General features: G+C 38.9%; 1 protein-coding gene across 2 annotated transcripts in view; it reads right to left on the reverse strand.

Moving 5' to 3' along the window:
• The window catches only part of ELOVL4 (ELOVL fatty acid elongase 4), a 36,787-nt gene that overhangs the window by 13,225 nt on the left and 5,773 nt on the right, over positions 1 to 17,789 (reverse strand). Inside the window, exons 1-3 of one of the 2 annotated variants that reach the window (XM_032104888.1) lie at positions 8,687 to 8,753; positions 4,481 to 4,668; positions 1,118 to 1,198 (exon numbers count right to left, since the gene is read on the reverse strand). In XM_032104888.1, the coding sequence (XP_031960779.1) occupies positions 1,118 to 1,198; positions 4,481 to 4,668; positions 8,687 to 8,738 (321 nt within the window). In that variant the 5' untranslated portion in view covers positions 8,739 to 8,753. Of the gene's footprint in view, positions 1 to 1,117; positions 1,199 to 4,480; positions 4,669 to 8,686; positions 8,754 to 17,789 lie in introns of those variants that run through there. The other variant, XM_032104887.1, reaches the window with a different exon arrangement.

Raw genomic sequence — 17,789 nt, forward strand, 5'->3', positions numbered from 1 at the left:
GAATATATGCCATACCAGTCCTCAAAGTCACTCACCTACGTACAAGGGCATTCTATTTCGCTTATCTATTAAAAGCCCCAAACCTGTCAAGCACTTGCTATACTTTGCTAGATCTTGTTTTTCAACAAAATTTTTAACAGAATCATTCTAGTGACTGAAATAGTGAGAGCACCATACCAGCAAAGGTGAAAGATTGGCAACTACCATAAGGCCAATAAAAATCCACACACAGAGCTGTTCTGCAGTATGAGCCATTATAAATAAGGTGTAAGACTCAAACCTTTCGTTCTCACTACCACCCCTGCCACATGCACAAGATTTTGAGTAACACTATCCATGAACAGCCACCTCATAGACATTTTTTAAACTGTGCTATAAACATAATGCATTTAGACTATACCATACTTTCACTGCATTTTCAGGAACATGTTCTAATCTGTACATGAAACTTGCAAGAACAGCTGAGAGATTCTCAAGTGTCAGCTCTGCTGGAAGATAAGGTTTAGTACATGAGCTAATCAACAGCACTATGAAAACGAACAAGTATCTGCACTTTGCTTCTAATTTGGATGTTTTCCAAAGCCCAGATATTTGAAATCTAAGATTATACAATGAAATGTACTGATAATACATTTGCCAAATGCCAGCAAGACCTCACAAAGCCAAACATGGCTAAAGAAGACAAAGAGTTGCCTCACCAGTATGGATGAAGTGCAACCACAAGATAAGATGACAAATCTCGCTTGCTTTGATCTAGCCAGAACACACCACCTTTAATGTGGTTACCCTGGTATCAGAAACTTCAGCAAATCTAGGAACCAAAGTATGCGCACAAAGTTTACCCTGGATTGTACAACTGCGGGTGAAGCCAAGGATGGTATCTTTAAGACTGCCCTTACTTGTAGCAGTCAGATTAAAGTATAAATATGCTGATGCACCTTGATTAAACCTGCTATGTACAATGTAGTCAAACCTGAAGTGGCCTGTGAGGATGTAACGGGATACAGTCATGCCTGACAGCAGCTGTGGAAAGACTGTTTTCAGACAAGGCTTAAACCATCATGTAGTGCTATATATTACACACATTCATATACAAATACAAAAAAGAAATACTCACCCTAACTTCATAAACATTATCTGAGTAATCCACAGTCTGGCAGACATAGCTGTACCCTCGAGCTCTTGATGACAAGAACAACTGAAAATATTAAAGCCATACATGAGGGGAAATATAATACATAAAGCACATTTATAACAATTACCAGCAAATTTCGTTCTACATCAAACTTAAGTGAACAGAAATACTTAAAATATTCTTATTAGTCCCGAGAATTGAAGAAAGCCAATATTTAATACTAACAACTTGTTACAAAGCACTTTTTTTTCTCATAAATTAAAAAGAAAGTACTCACTTTTTCCTGTGTGTATCAGATAATTAGAGCCTTGTACAACAAATTCCAGTATGACCTTAAGCTAATCAGACACTGATATTCTTTCTGATGGCTCTAGCTTCAGAAACAGAAAATACCTAATTGCTTTCACTACAAGTGACAGAAATGCTATTCCCGGTAGAGATTCAAGAGAACACTATTCAAGGGACAGGGATTAGATAACTTGGATCTACAATATACAGTATATATATGTATAACAATCAAAATCCAGAAAAAAAAAAAAAAACCACTTTGAACAGCCAAAGCTGAACACCCACAAAACACAGTGAGGGAAAACTGATGTAGAAAAGTTCCCCATTTTGTGCCAACAAAAATAGCCTGAAGCAATTTAAGTGCTCCTGTAGGGCCTCTTCAAACCAAGCACGTTGCAAAAACTGGACAGGAGAAGATAAAATTGACATTTGAGCAAGTTCCCACTGGAAAGAAGTACACTTGTCTAGAGCTGTACAAAGTTCAAGTAATACTTCTAATCTTGACATTCATAAATGTTATGATCCAAGGATATTTAAAGCCGAGTAATCCCACTCTGTTAAGGATCAAAGAGAGACAGCAGTGGAACAGATAAAACCTGCAAATTGGGGTGATAGAAAAAGATCTCAAAAAAAACCCCTCATGGGTAGGGACTTACTACTCTTACCACTAACCTGACTTGCATCTTATTCAGACTGAACTTGAGTATACTTTGGTGTCTCATCTTTCACACAGCACTAGGAGTGCAGTCAGATGGAAAGACAAATGTTATCTCGTCTCGTGTACAACATACAAAGCCTTGTGAACCTCTGGACTTACTTGCTACACTTGTGTGTTAAAGGAGGTAAATGAAAGAACTGTCCACAGAAATTACCCTAGAAAAGAAATTGAACTACTTCTGCATCATCTAAGTCCATTTACAAACTACTGTAACTAACTGGAACTCCAGTGTGGTCCCGCACAGGCACAAGCACATCCAGTACTAATAGAAAAGAGCAGGGAAAGTTTAGTTTGCACTGTTACAGAAACCAACCACTCTCTACTGTGACCTACTGGATAACTCAACCATGGTTCCCCCGGTAAAAGGCAGTAAATTGACTTCACCAGACTGCCTTGAAGTAAAATAAGAAATTCATGATTTTGCGGCAAAATAGGGTCTACTCCTTTGTGACTTCTGCATGTTCTAAGAAAAATTTGCTCCAAATTTGGACCTGAATTTGAATTCAACGTATGAGAGTCTTGCACTAGACTTGCAGTGCTTTATGACTTACTATTTAACATAAGCTAACACATATGAACAAAAGAACTTGCCATCAGAATGGTTATTTAAATAATGTTTAAAGGCATTTCATATTCAAATTCTGTTCTTAGCAGTGTCTGGAAACTTTACCATCACTCACAAAATACAAACAGTATCATTTTACTCAGCAATTACATTAAAACTGGTGTGAATTTCAACAGTGGCATGGTGGTATTGTAAACTTCATGCAGCGGGAAGCAGAAGTTGCCTCGTTAAAAGGAACAACTGAAACTTGAACACCTTCCTCTTATCAATCTCTAAAATCAAGAAAAGACACTTCCTGGAAATGCTGTATCCATTGCCTTAACATCCACTGAATAACAACCTCCCATTAGGAGAGAGAAGGAAACTAGAACCTCTGTGTATAAAGTTATGAGCTTTCAGCATATCAACAACAAATACGTATTTGCAGTCCCGTTCATTTTTATGTTAATTCAGTGACTTGGAAATTCTACTAACACATATCCTGTAAGGAACATAGATTTGAAAACTATTTGACTGCAAGTTTGGTAGAATTCAGCTTATGGATAAAACAACCAGTTTAAAAGAATAAGTGAAAAAGACAGGCATGGCAGTAACACTGTGGAATTAATTTCAGGAGTTTCAGTTTTAGCCTGCCAAGATGACTTGATTTAATATCTTCCTTCAACTATGCTTGCATGTCAGCATTAAATTTTTTTGTACCTGTTGTACTTCATTACTTAGTTAATAGGCCAGGAAAACAATTTAGACAAAATGATGACTAAGGTGTGATGGCTAAAATTTTACAAAACCATGTCTTAAAGAGAGGCTGAAATCATTTCATGATTAATGATTCTATGCTAGGAGCTCTGGGAAAGGGTCAAAATGCAGATCATCATCAGATATGCCATTTTGTCCTGGCAAAAGTACAGAATGGGCCAGACAGTTCTGCAATGCTGTAATTTTAACTGCTCTCTTCATTTGCTTACTTCTGGAAACAGATTTTACAAATCTATGATCAGAGGTCTTCCAGGAAGACAACTCCTGATCCAAATAAGCAGTCACAGCAGCAAAAACTTAGCATCATCATAAACAGCATATTCTGTACAGAGATCCTTGAATAATAATTACCAAACTGTTAAGTAATCCCAGTTACCTACTCTACACAGCTGATCCACTGCAGTGTTACTACTCTTTTCCTTTGTCCAGAAAATCCAACAAAGGAAAAATGCAGCAACACTGAAATGTATTACAATTAACACACTCAGAACATTGCAAAACAAATATTAGAAGTCTGTATCCTTTTATTTTTATTTAAAGATAATAGTTCACTTTATTTTTATTCTTAAAGATAACTTACAGACAAGATACTTTTCCTCACTACAGACAACAGACATCTGAATTTCTAAAAATTATAAACACATTGAAAGCATAAACAAACAGCTCAATTTCTAACAAGATACATTTTGATACCCTTTAGGATTATTAAGATTTTTTTTAAAAGTATCAGTTACAAGTGTTAAATCTACAGATATTATTCTCTCCAGTATTTAGACTAATATAAATCTAAGAAGAACTTGGAATACCCCAAACACAAATTCTGTCTATAGACTCACTTAGTGCAATTATTCTCAAACAGAAACTACCTATTTCTAGAAATACCTCCAAGGCAAACACATCTTTAAAAGTCTGTCCAAAACATTCACTCTCAATAGACATCAAGAATATGCAACATCATTTTCATTCTGACATCTTCAAACCTCAGTAAGAATTCCCTCTTGCAAGAGGGCATACACACCTCTTTGAAAATGAAGAAGTTGAGCAGAACCATTCCAAAGTTGTAAACAACCAACAGGAAGCGTAACTGGAAGGGCTCTCTCGTCTTCATCCATTTGGGGCCCAGCCAGACAGTGAGGAGATAAATAGTGCTTATAGTCAGTGTTGGAAATGGAGACTGCATCAAGGGCCAGTCATCAACACGTTTGTCTGGGGGAGTGAAGCAAACAGAAGGAGTCAACAAGGTCTGAATGAAATATATTCCATCATCACTTTAAGCATTGAATTTGTTAAGTATTATTTTCTCCTGGAATAGCTGCATCAGACAGTAGAAACACAATGCACTCATTCTTTCTAGGAAGGTTAAAGAAAATAGTTTTTAAAAAACCCCACTATATCACATTACCTCACACAGAGATTCATTATGTCATTCAAGCTCTGTTGTCAAGTTCTACAATCCAAAACAATAAAGCAACAGAATCACATGAGCCCAAAACCAAATCAACCCACTAATCCCCCCAAACAAATTTCGCTTATGATGAATAGTGACTGCAGGGGCAATATAACCAAATATTCAACACCACTGCAAATGAAAGATACACAAATTTGGCAAAATACTGATAAAACCAGTAGCTTTTATTAGTTTAAAATTAGACATTAGAAAGTCTCCTATCAATTTTGTACAGGTTGTATGATGATAACCTTTGCTGTTTGCTGTAGGTCAGTCTCATGTTTCACATAGAATACTAACAATGTTACCAGAAAACAACCAAATAGAAGAGTTCAAAAGGGATGGTTCTAGTCAATCTGTGCTGCCATATGGGAAACAAAGGTTTTATTTACAGTCTCCTTCAGTCACTCATGGGATCCAGTTACATTACACATATTTCAGAGCTGAGAATATGCTATATTAAGTTCTGGATCAGCATGAAAAAGCAGTCTTAGCCTGATGAACCAGTGACATCTAAGATTAGAAGACAGCTCTTCTAGAGGAGGGAGCTGAGACTGCAGTGACACCTCCTTACCTAGTGCCCATGTTGTCCCATGTGTCACATGTCCCCCCCCCCCCGTCCTGAAGGCTAATATCAAGTTGTAACAAGAGATAAAAGGTAACTACTTCATAACTATCAGAACTTCAGATACTGCACAGCTCCATGATACTAAGTGGATTATTTTCCAGATGCTTAGGCCAGTTCCTGTGCATATGGAAATCACATCACAGGGCTCCCTGGGAAGCTCAAACAACTAAAAAACCTGCCTTCAAGTCAGCTGGGGGTAAACTCACAAATGCAGCTGCCCAGAGATTTACCTAGAGGACAAGTTTCTTTTAGAGAATTGTAAGTCAAAGGCCATGAAAAATTCCTATACCATAAATTAATTTGTGATCCCAGGCATACAACCAGTAGTTCAGAAAACCCTTCTTATCAAGAAAATGAGGAACTGCAATGCAATGAGGAAAGTACAGAACAGCGCTGCCATTACTTCTCCTACACTTCTTTCTCATTTTCTTTGTTGTTCTTAAGGCCATAAATTAGAACCTGATTTTGGGAATGAATTTCATGAGGCCCTCTATTTCTAATAAACAAGTACTGTGATCTAGGGAAAGACAGTGTGCAGAACACAGATTCTTCTTACTTCCAGATGATTTAATAATTAGGCTGCACATTCCAAGATGCTAGGAGACCTAAAAAGAAGAGGAAAAGAAGACAGAGAAGCCTAGCTGCTTCCATTATGGCTGTTAATACCAGAAGAGAGAAACATCAAGAAAGGACACTGATGCTGCCAGAATGATGGGATTCAGCCATGTGGCCACAGGCACCAAAAGAAGCCAAGGTCAAGACAGGGCAAGGACTACAGGGAGGAGTGTCAAAAAGTCAGATAGATTGGCTGTAGAAACACAGGCAGTAGAAGAGGACTGAACAGAGTGAGAGAAGACAGTTACTGCTTAACTTTTCGGCAAGCTCCTGAAACCACACCGAATACCACCTACCAAAGTTGAAATCACTACTGCATTGCAATTATTACACTCTTATATCCTTTACATCTTAGTCCCTTCTTGCTTTTAGCAATTGCTCTACCAATTTGAATTTAAAAATAAAAGATAACACCATTAAAAAAAGAAAAGAAAAAGGTGAACCTCATCATCTACCTGATAGCAAGTAATAGGCAAGGACTCACCATGAAACAAGAAGAAATGTGTCAGTTAAGATACAGCTCTGGGAATAGTTAATAAGTGACACGCTTTAATCAAATCCGTATCTCCCTTCACTGTAGCGTACAAAGAGCTAACAACAGGTGAGCCAAGAGACACAGCTGCTTTCCCAGGCTTCTTGCAGTAAGCAACATAAAGAGGATAAAGAAGAAAATACACATTAGAGAATCTGTCTTCTATTTTCCAACACAGTGTTTCATGGTATCTTACACACTAAAGTGGCAATACAAAGAAACGTGAAAGAGGAAGATTTGAATTTTACCCAGGAGGTGAACGTTACCACCCACTGCTGAAAACCATGACCTATTTCAGATTTCTTTTTGTGGCAGGAGACAAAGACTTCTAGACTTCTAGATGGAAGAATGAGGATTCACTAGAAGGTGAAAGGAAAGACAAAGTGACAACTTCTATTAGAACCCAGCTGAAAGCAGGCTTTGCCTCACACCTCATCAGCACAGTAAGCAATTCTTCCACCTCCTTTCCAAAAATACTATAAATTGAAGAACTTCACTGGAGAAAACCAAGAGATATATTTCATTAACCCTGACAACAACATAAGAGCACCTGAGAAGCTGCCATTACTCTTCCCTAGCATGGTTTCAGCCTGTTACTTTCCCTCTACAACAGGTTTTTGGGCAGTGAGCCACCACATCTCAGAGACTTGAAGGCTTCAAGTAGTTACAGGAAAAATACATTTTACTGATAGAAATCTTGTAACACACTGCCCAGGGAACCTAATATTACCATTTTGGGGGCCTGATCTCTCCTAGGACAAGTAATTACACTTCAAACACAAAATGCTTCTATGAGAGGGAATACAGAAGGCAATCCAGTTCTGGAGTACATCCTGGCCAAAACAGTAGAAGTCTGTTCTACTGTGCTAACTACGAACATCATCTTACATTTATTTTAAGGGCATGTAGGAGCCTCTGCATATGATTATTTTTAACTAGTACTGTGGCTTTTAACTAGTACTGTGGCATCAGAAAACATGATACTGTTAATCACAGAACTTTTTCATCACAGGATCTCTCCTGGATAATGCAAAGTAACTTGCTGCATTATAAGTCAACTCCACGTATCATTTTTATTGCACAGAAGGTATTACAAAACCAATTTCATTTCAGTTTACCTGGCAAGCCTGCTTGTCTATGTTCTACACAGAAAACCCAGTAAAATGCAGACCCTTGCTCCAAACTTCTTTTCAGATGCTCTCTTTCAAACCAAGATAAATTCACTATCTTAAGTCATCTGCTCAAGTGACAAACATTCCAAGCTACTCCAACACCTTCCTCCTTCCCATCCCCCAATCTATTTTAGCAAAACCAGCATAATTTTGTGTCCTACTTACTAGCTGGTGCTGATGGCCACAAAAGATTTCTGCAAATTACAGAGAACTGTGATAGTTTAAGGGGACATATGAGTGCATTAAATCCTCCAGTATTTCACATGGAATAGGGACAATTTTACCTGAAAGATGAAATACGTTTGAAATAAAAAGGCCAGCTCCCTGAATTAAAAAAAATCCCTCTAACTGCTTTGAAGCAAAGAGACCAATGCCTTTACCTGATTAGAATTGACAGAGATTGAATCTTTCAGGGGATTAATGCGTTTGTCTTTCAAATCCCAAGACCCAGATTCTAATTCGATCACAAATAAAGTGTCTGCTGTGATGGCACAGCCTGTAGTGCAGTGCTGTTTTGGTAAGGAGGGAAAAGTTTTAGAACAAGCACTTAGGGTTGCACTTTACAGCAAAAATGAATCCAGCCTAGACTAAGGCATCTGCTAACATGTTCCTGACAGAAAACTATTGTTATGTAAGGAAACAGTAGGAAATATGTATATACACAAGACTTTCCTGTCATTTTGTGTATATACGTTCTAAAGTTTCACCTTGCAAAGACAAGAAACAGAAGAACTTACATATCTATATGTGTATATACATATTATATGTAAGTATATATATTATTATTCATATATATATAAAAATAATTGAAATTGCCCTGAGGTACCTACCTTTGCAGGATGTAATTCTTTCTGTGGGGAAATAAACAAGAAATACACACATAAATCCCTTTGATTTCTTCCTTCAAAGCAAGAAAAAGAGTAGGACCAATGAAAAGGACTGAATATCCTGCCTGGCAATGTCCAAAGAGCATGTAATTAACCTATATGGAAATATGGATGGCAAGTGAAGATGAATTTCAGTAAGTAAGGTTGAAGTGATGGTGTTCTAGCATTAAAAATCCCAAGAAACTTTTGAGAAACATACTGTAATTGTTTTAATATGCAAGCATTTCTGTTAAACATGGTTTAGCACTTCCTTTCCAATAGAGAAGATTTTAGATGGTTCACTTTCCTGCATATTACTTAGCCTATGATCTTTTTCTTTTCTTTCCCCAAGAAATACAAACTTTAAAAATAAGCAAGCAAATGCATAGCACAGTCACTTTGACATTCACCTAGAGAAATCCTGAAACAGTACAATGACGACTATCTCTGCTTTTAAAATTAGTTTTAGAGAAAGTATTACATTACTAAAATACATGATTTTTGCAATTCCCTGTGTTCGTGTTAGGTTCAAAGTAAATACTTAGAAAATCTTTATTTCTAGTTTAACAACATATGTATTCCTTAGCTATAAGGTCGCTACTCACTAATTTACCTGGAGAGACTTTCAAAGTTATTAATAGCTATGGATACTATTCTCAGCGCAAAGACACTTACAGCGCCAATCCAGCACATCCATCTGTCCGATTACATTTCTAAAGACATTGCAGAAGTGATGGCGACTTTTAAAAGTGGTTCTGTGAGAGCTCTCTGCAGATCACGTTCATTTTAACAAAAGTACTCTCAAAGCCAACCTCAAGTTTAAGAAAGATTTCCTTAAACAAGTCAAATTTTAACTCCACAATATAAGGAAGGCAAACCAGTATTACCTAATGGGAGTACTGTTCCATGAACCACACAGTTTTAATTATCTAAGAATTTCCCACATCTTGCTAGTTCTACTACAATGGAAATCATTACAAAATGAAAACACATCTCATATAAAAAAACAGGTGAGAAACGTAACTTCACACACCTTTGCTTTTTTTGAATGAATAATCAATATCTGCTTTGATATTGATTATTCATTGAACAAATTGCACTCTAATCCTCAGTTCATGAAATTACAGAATCACTAAAGTTGGAAAAGACCTTCAAGATCATCAAGTCCATCCTATAACTGAACACTACCATGTCAATTAAACCATAGCACTAAGTGCCATGTCCAGTCATTTCTTTAATACGTCCAGGCATGGTGACTCCACCACTTCCTGGGGCAGCCCATTCCAATGTCTAACCACTCTTTCAGTGAAGAAATTTTGCCTGATGTCCAACCTGAACCTCCCCTGGCATAGCTCGAGGCCATTTCCTCTTGTCCTGTTGCTAATAATCTCAGTTTATAAAGGTTTTTAATGAGAAATCCTATAATAGTAGATTTAAGCTACTGCATGAACTCAAATGATATCCCTATAGCTTCATCCAGATTTCAGGTAAAAGAAAAGTCCATGTGCTCTTAGGAGGGACTGTGCAGACAGATTGCTGCAGCAAAGCAAAAGGATTGGGAAAAAAGGAATGGTCAGTTTATGCTTCTTTCTTATCTATCATACTTGGTAATGTCTGCAGTCTTCTGGCACTATGGGTATTTCTAAGGAGTCTGACAAGGTCAAAGATACCTGTACCTAACTCAGAAAGAATCTCGTATCACCTACAAAGCAAAGGCCATGAAGCCTCCATTAACACATGTATAAGCTAAGGGATCTTTCTTAGAAGAACTTCCTATTTTAGTACAGGGCAGAGAGCCCAGTAGAATATATAGCACCTTGCTATAAAATGTTAACTAGACCCACTGCATAAAGTTGCTCTCTACATCCAAAGAAATTAGGATTAAACTTTAAATAGTTCATTATCATTTTCTTTGCTAGATCCATCATTTAAATTTTTTTCCTTTCTCATTTGGGTAGTTTTGAACAGTTATCAGGTCACTCACTAGCTGCCATTTTTTCTCTTTTTGAAAATTTTCTTTAAAGGAACACTTAATCTCACTCACCTGATGGAATATTTTCCAATCATAGAATCATCTTCATGGCTCATCTCTGGATACTCTACAAACCTTTAAATCAGCCTTGCACTGGCTTCTCAGGAAACAGTCAAGCCCCTGCTGCTTTATCTCACAAAAAATTCTGTATTATCATAATACCACAGCATCAGTGGTGGTTATGACTGGCAAGAAAACAAAGATGTGAGTATCAGAGAATCACAGAATGGCTTGGGTTGGAAGGGACCTTACAGATCATCTCATTCCAACCACCACTGTGGGCAGGGACACCTCCCAGAGATTGCTCAGAGCCCCATCCAACCTGGCCTTGACCACTTCCAGGGATGGGGCACCCACAGCTTCTCTGGGCAGCCTGTTCCAGTGCCTCACCACCCTCACAGTAAAGAATTTATTCCTATGTATGTTAGTGGTAAAGCTAAGGATGCTACGTACAGGATGCTATATGGACAAAGGTTCCCAAAACTCGGCATATAAAAGCATTAACAGCTGGCCTGGTTTAAGTAATTTTTTTTCCTTTTTTATTAATTAATAGAACAGTAGAGAGAAAGCAAGTTTATTTTGATTTTTGATAACAGACCTAAACCTCTGAGTTAAGTATTTTGTCTATCCTCAAGCTTTAACTAGTCGAGAACAAACTAATTCGTTTGGGTCAAGAACAAGAGACATCAAAATTTTATGGCAAAGCACTTTCATTTTAACAAGCCATAAAACATGAAACTAAGGTGCAAGAATAAAAGTATTCAGCCTCAAGCACGATGAATAATGAGAGCACATACTCTGAAAATCAAAACAATGAAACTCACATACTCTTAAGTTTGCAGACAAAGCTGTACAAAATCCTGTTCCGGTCAGAAATGAGAGATGCCTGCCCCAAAACCAAAAGGACTACAAGGCAAGACAAACAGATACAACCCATAACCAGTTGTGGCTTTATTTTGAATTTCAGGGCTTTGTAATTGACTGCTTAGTCTTCTTTAAAGCTGTATACAGCAAAATAAAATCAAAACGCCACACAGCCAAGAGCAACATCTCCTGCAGCTAATGAACACCTGTGTAATATGCATGTGTTTCATAAACTCCCATTAAAGTAACAGGAAGACCTAATCCCAGTTTGCTGTTAAAAGGCCAGATGCATTTTAACTAGCCTTCCCTTTATTCTGACTAGCATTCTAGTCTTCTCAGGACTCCTATCACTCAGTCATTAATACCATATTGTCTTTGTGCCTGTACATAGCAATTACATGATACACGTGTTTCAAGACAAGGATAATAATGGAATTACTATGAAGTTCAGGAGACATGACAATTTACCATCAAGTCTCAGGATTTTCAAGTCCAAAGACATTACCTTGCTCAAATTATATTTGATTTATCTCCTCCATTTGTTATGATTACTTGTGGGGACAGTACAAATGCTCTGCTTCAAGGAATAATAAAAATATAATCCTCAGTGAAGCTTACACAAGATTTGCAAGATACAAGCCCTCGAGGCATGAAGCATTCTTCTGTTTGCCAAATATTCTTTTCCAAACATCACAAATGCTAGATGCATTCCCAGTGCAGTGATACCTGCATGGCTTTTCTTAAATATTGTATGTTATGGAGTAAACAGTTGGAAGCAAACAAAACCCCCAACCCTACCACACAATGTAATTTTATAAACTAGTTGCAGACTTTACGATCCAGTCTATGTCTCTGTATTTCTAAAGCAATAAAAGTATTGCACAAAACACACTTCACAAAGCTTTCCTTCTACTGAAACTTTTATTCAAACTTTTGTGGGTTTTGCCGAAAACTATTTCTCAGCGCTCAGACTGGACATGTCCTTACTTCACACAAAAGCATTGGGGTTTGGCACTATGAAAATAGTTGTAGGGGTATCAGTAAGCAGTAATGCAAACACAGGATTTATGCACATCCAATGCTGCAATAACGGATTAGTCTATTGGCCCACCCAGAGTTTTATAATGCTGAAGGGGATGATCATAGAGTATGATGATCTTCTCCACAGACAGACATTGTTACTGGATTCCCCAGTTTAAATGTAAATTCCTTGAAAAATGTGAAAGATTATTAACATCAGTTCAATAATAACTCTGCAAGGTCTTATCCACTGTAGAGACAAGTGTTACATACTCAGCATATGTGGCACAGTAAATTCAGCACTGATACAAGTCCTGCTACTGCTAGCATACTGGAAGGATAGTGATGCTTAACTACATAGCAAATGTAAACAACTTACATGGCTGCTCTTGTAACAGTAATTTGGGGTTGCAGATGAGCATTTGGAGACTTTTAAATGCAGTGCTTGAGCATGTATGAAAACCAGCAATGGCAAGTGAAATCTACCTAAGAAAAATACCAGAAAGCTACTGGAGAAAATTTGCAAGAAACTGCACAGAAAGCTCTCTGACAAACTACCTGTTTTTCCTGTTTGCATTACCACAAGGATGCTTCTCATCAGTTTGGTTTTACAGAAGGATGAATGAGATGAGAATTTTGTTTTGATAAAATCTACAAAAGGAGTTATTGAAATGCATTAGCTCTTCAAAGTTCAGAGGCAGAAGTAAATTTACAGTTGTGAGATACATTAGGTCTTCTGTTAGCTTAACACAAATATATCAGTCAAAGCCTCCAAGGAAAAACAAAACTCTAAAACATTTAGAACTTAATTCCTCAACATCCCTTTAACATCAGCAAAAACGACAAATCAGGGGTGAGGAACCAAACACCAAAAAAAAAGGACTAATTTTGAAATGCTGATTTTCAAAATACGAACTGAATGACAAAATGTTCTTAACCCAAAAATGACAAAAAGAACGATCAGTGTCTGAATCTTTCATTCATTAAGTACACAGTAGCAAAATTATCAGTTTGGAAGCTACATAATGTCCATGTCCAAATGACTGCTACAACTAAGTGTTTTCACTTCTACAGTTGTGTTACCTTCCACAGTAACGGGAGGCCCTCAAGCTTCTCTAATGGTTTCTGCAATTAAGTTTCTCTCTCTTGGAAAAAACTCATGGATCACTGAAATGTAGATTGGACAGAGTAGGAAAAACCCTGACCTAAATATCAAAGCATTTTGGGGTATTCTGTATGTGAGTATTTCTATTGGGCACATCTGTTCCTGGTAAACCACTAAATATTAAACAGGAACTGCAGAAAATATGATTATGAAGTCTCCTATTTAAAGCCCAGTTAGTCAATTTAACTACTAGCTACTTTCTTTTTTTTTTCTTTACGTCATCTCATACCATTTAAAAACAAGGTGTTGCAGTGATGTTCTAGGAACAGAAGGACATAAAATCATGTCAGAGAGATTTACCGGCTCAACAGAAAAAGTGAAAGACACGGGTTATAAATTCCCTTCTTCCAGCAATATTCTAGGAACATTTAGTAAGCAGTAAAATAATCCTTCTTATTGGTCATAACTGGGAGAAGGAATCAAGGAGGTAATACCTATAAGCAGATAAAAAAAGACAGTAGAAGAACACCATAGTCAAGCATGTAAACTAAGTGTAACATATGCAAGAGCTGGAAGAAGACACTTTTTAGATATAGCAGAAAGAGATAAGAGAAATAGGAAAATATGGTGGAAACAAACCAAGCAGTCCGAAGTTCATGATTATGATGAAACAGAGAATGAAACTAGGGATGTGGTGGTTTGACCCTGACTGGAGACCAGGTATCCACCAAAGCTGTTCTATCACTCCCCTCTCAGCTGGGCAGGGGCGAGAAAATAGAAGAAAAGGCTCATGAGTTGAGATAAGGACAGGTAGAGGCCACAAACCGATTACTGTTATGGACAAAGCAGGTGTGACTTGGGGTAATTACTTGAATTTATTACCAATTAAAATCTGAATTGTATAATAAAGTAGAACAACCCTTAAAAGCCCCTTTCTCCCAAACCCTCCCTCCTTTTCAGGCTTAACTTCACTCCTGATTCTCTACGTTTTCCCTGCCAGTGGCAATGGGAGACAGGGAATAGGGATTACAGTCAATTTTATCACATGTTGTTTCTGATGCTGCTTCTTCCTTAGGAGAAGGAGTCTTTCCCCTGCTCCAGCGTGGGGTTGCTCCCACAGGTGACATGAACTCTATGAACTTCTCCAGCCTGAGTCCTTCCCACAGGACTTCCCACAGACTGCAGTTCTTCACAAACTGATCCAGTGTGGGATCCTTCCTGCCAGGAGCCTGCTCCAGCACAGGCTTCCCACAGGCATCCACCTGCTCTGGTGTGAGGCTCCTCCAGGGTCTGCAGATGGATCTCTGCTGCCCTATGGACCTCCACAGGCATCAGGGGCACAGCTGTGTCACCATGGTCTTTCCCATGGGCTGCAGGGGAATCTCTCTCCAGTGCCTGGAGCACCTCCTCACCTTCCTTCACTGACCTCCAAGTCTGCAGAGTGGTTTGTCTCACATATTCTCACTCCTCTCTTCTCTGGCTGCAATTACTTCTGTGCCATTTTTTTTCCCCTCTTCTTAAATATATAATTGTAAAATCATAGAATAGCCTAGGTTGGAAGGGACATTAAAGATCATCCACTTCAAACAACTCTGTCATGAACAAGGATGCCTTCCACTAGAGAGGGTTGCTCAGAGCCCCATCCAACCTGGCTTTAAACATTCCCAAGGATAGGGCATCCACAGCTCCTCTGGGCAACCTGCTCCAGCACCCCATCATCCTCAGAGTAAAGAATTTTTTCCTAACGTCTAATCTAAACCTCCTCTCTTTCAGTTGAAACCATTCCCCCCTATCCTCTCACTACATGCCCTTGTAAAAAGTTTCTTTTCATTTTTCTTGTAGGCTCCTTTCAGATGCTGGAAGGACACAGTTAGGTCACCCCAAAGTCTTCTCTTTTCCAGGCCAAAGAATCCCAATTCTCCTAGCCTTTCCTCATAGGAGAGGTGCTCCGTCCCTCTAAACAACTTGGTGGCCCTCCTCTAGATTTGCTCCAACAGGTCAATGTCCTTTCTGTGCTGGGGACCCCAGGGGTGGAAGCTGTACTAAAGGTGGCATCTCACAAGAGTGGAGTAGAGGGACAGGCTCACCTACCTCAATCTGCTGGCCATGCTACTTTTGATGGTGTGATTGTTGTCACTGAGATTTTACTACTATCACTGACTGGCTCAGCCTTGGCAAGAAATGGGCCCATCTTGGGACGGCCTGGCATTGGCTCTGTTGGACATGGGGGAAGCTTCTAGAATAGCCCCCCTAGTACCAAAACCTTGCCATGCAAACACAATATAAGGAAAGAATCCCGTGGTACAAGCAGGCACAATGTCAAAGAGAGAGAGAACACTCCAGGGCAGGAGTTAAGGATCAAACCACTGAAATTATTCAAGTACCTAAAGAAAAAAGTTGAGTTGCAGGCACATGAGCAAAACAAATCCAAGAACAATCAATGCCCTCAGGCGTGTCACTATCTTGCATCAAATGCAAGCCAGACTGAGATAGCTTTTTCTCCCTCACCTTCCATGAGAGAAAGGTAACCTAGCTCATGCTTATCTTGAGATCCAAGCACACACAAAGGGCATTAATACAAACCATGTCGCACTTTATTCATCTCTAGGCTACTTACTGCTTTGCCTGCAAGTTAGGTGAAGTACTCAAAACCCCAACAGGGCTAACACCTAAGTATTTCCAAGCCTGAATTTCAGAGCTGCCTTCATTTACATCCTTAAAATTCCACAAGACTTTGAAGCTCATACACTCAGAAGCACTTGAGTTTGACAACACTGAGCATAGTTGTACCCACTTGTCACCACACAAGATCCAGTAACTGCATTCACATCTACAACCTCCTAAATGAGGTGTCAGTCAGACAGTCCCACTCAAAGAGTTCTTTATGGAGTGCAGGGGTAGCTCCAACTTGGGTTCCAAATACAGCTTGAGGAAGCGAAGCCCTGTCGTGTATTTACTACTCAGAGAAGTCCTACATTATGGATCAGATCTGTCCGTAAAATCACACTGTCACAACCTCTGTGCCCTGAGTGACTCCACTCAGATCAACACTCTTTAAAAGCCAAAGCTGTCATTCGGCCAATTCTGTTTAGATAAATGAACTCTTATTTAGCTCCAGTTTTTCAGGCCATTCAGGCATTTATTCAACCCCACGTGCCTTACCTCAAGAAACTCTTTGGTACACACAACAGCTTCTTCTCCTCCCTTAGTCTTGCATCCTAGCAAATTCTTCCTCTCAAAGTCCTCTCCATATCTGTTTGGAGTCTTTTCATTCATTCACCTTTTATCTAAGCGCTCTCCTAATCCATCCGAATCAAGTAACTCCAAAAACCTGTCTGGACTGGCAGAGGAAGAAGTGGAGTCTTACCTCACCCACTGCTCATGATTCCTGATGTACAAGGCCTTAAAAGGAACTACATCCCATGTTCCCTAACCTTCCTCTACTAACTGTCCTCAAGCAGCCTTTGACCCTCTTCCCTGGTTGCACCGGACAGCATAGCACAGCTGCCTTGGATACAACCTCTTCTGCTCTTCTGGCATCTACAGCCACAGCCCTACTGCACGCCTCTTCACCCCGAGCACAGCATAAATGCAGGGTGAGGTTACAAACATTTCTAGTCAAGGTACTCCAACAAGAGACAACTACCTACGAACAAGAGTTCGGCCACTATGCTCGATCAATCTACGTAACCAGTGGAGTCTCCAGGATGGCTGCATCTGCTTCATGCCAAGGATTTTTCAACTACTCAAGAATTCTTCACCTCTGGCTGCAGTATGTGGCTCCAGGACCACATACTGATTTGTACCTCATGATGCCTCAGCTGAGAAACATAATTTGCTGAGAGCTCCACAACAGCAATTTACCATGTGCCAAATTTCAAACATCTAGTCATTTGGCCTTCTGCAGTAGGTACTAAGGTGATGCAATCAGCGTGGTTAAATTCTGTATACAGCCGTTTCCTGATCTTTTCCTATGGGTTCTCCTTTAAGAGTATTCATAACACCTTATTTCCTTCAAAATTTAAAGACATGCTATCTACACAGCT

Source organism: Corvus moneduloides, chromosome 3, assembly GCF_009650955.1.
Source record: "Corvus moneduloides isolate bCorMon1 chromosome 3, bCorMon1.pri, whole genome shotgun sequence".
Classification (NCBI taxonomy): domain Eukaryota; kingdom Metazoa; phylum Chordata; class Aves; order Passeriformes; family Corvidae; genus Corvus; species Corvus moneduloides.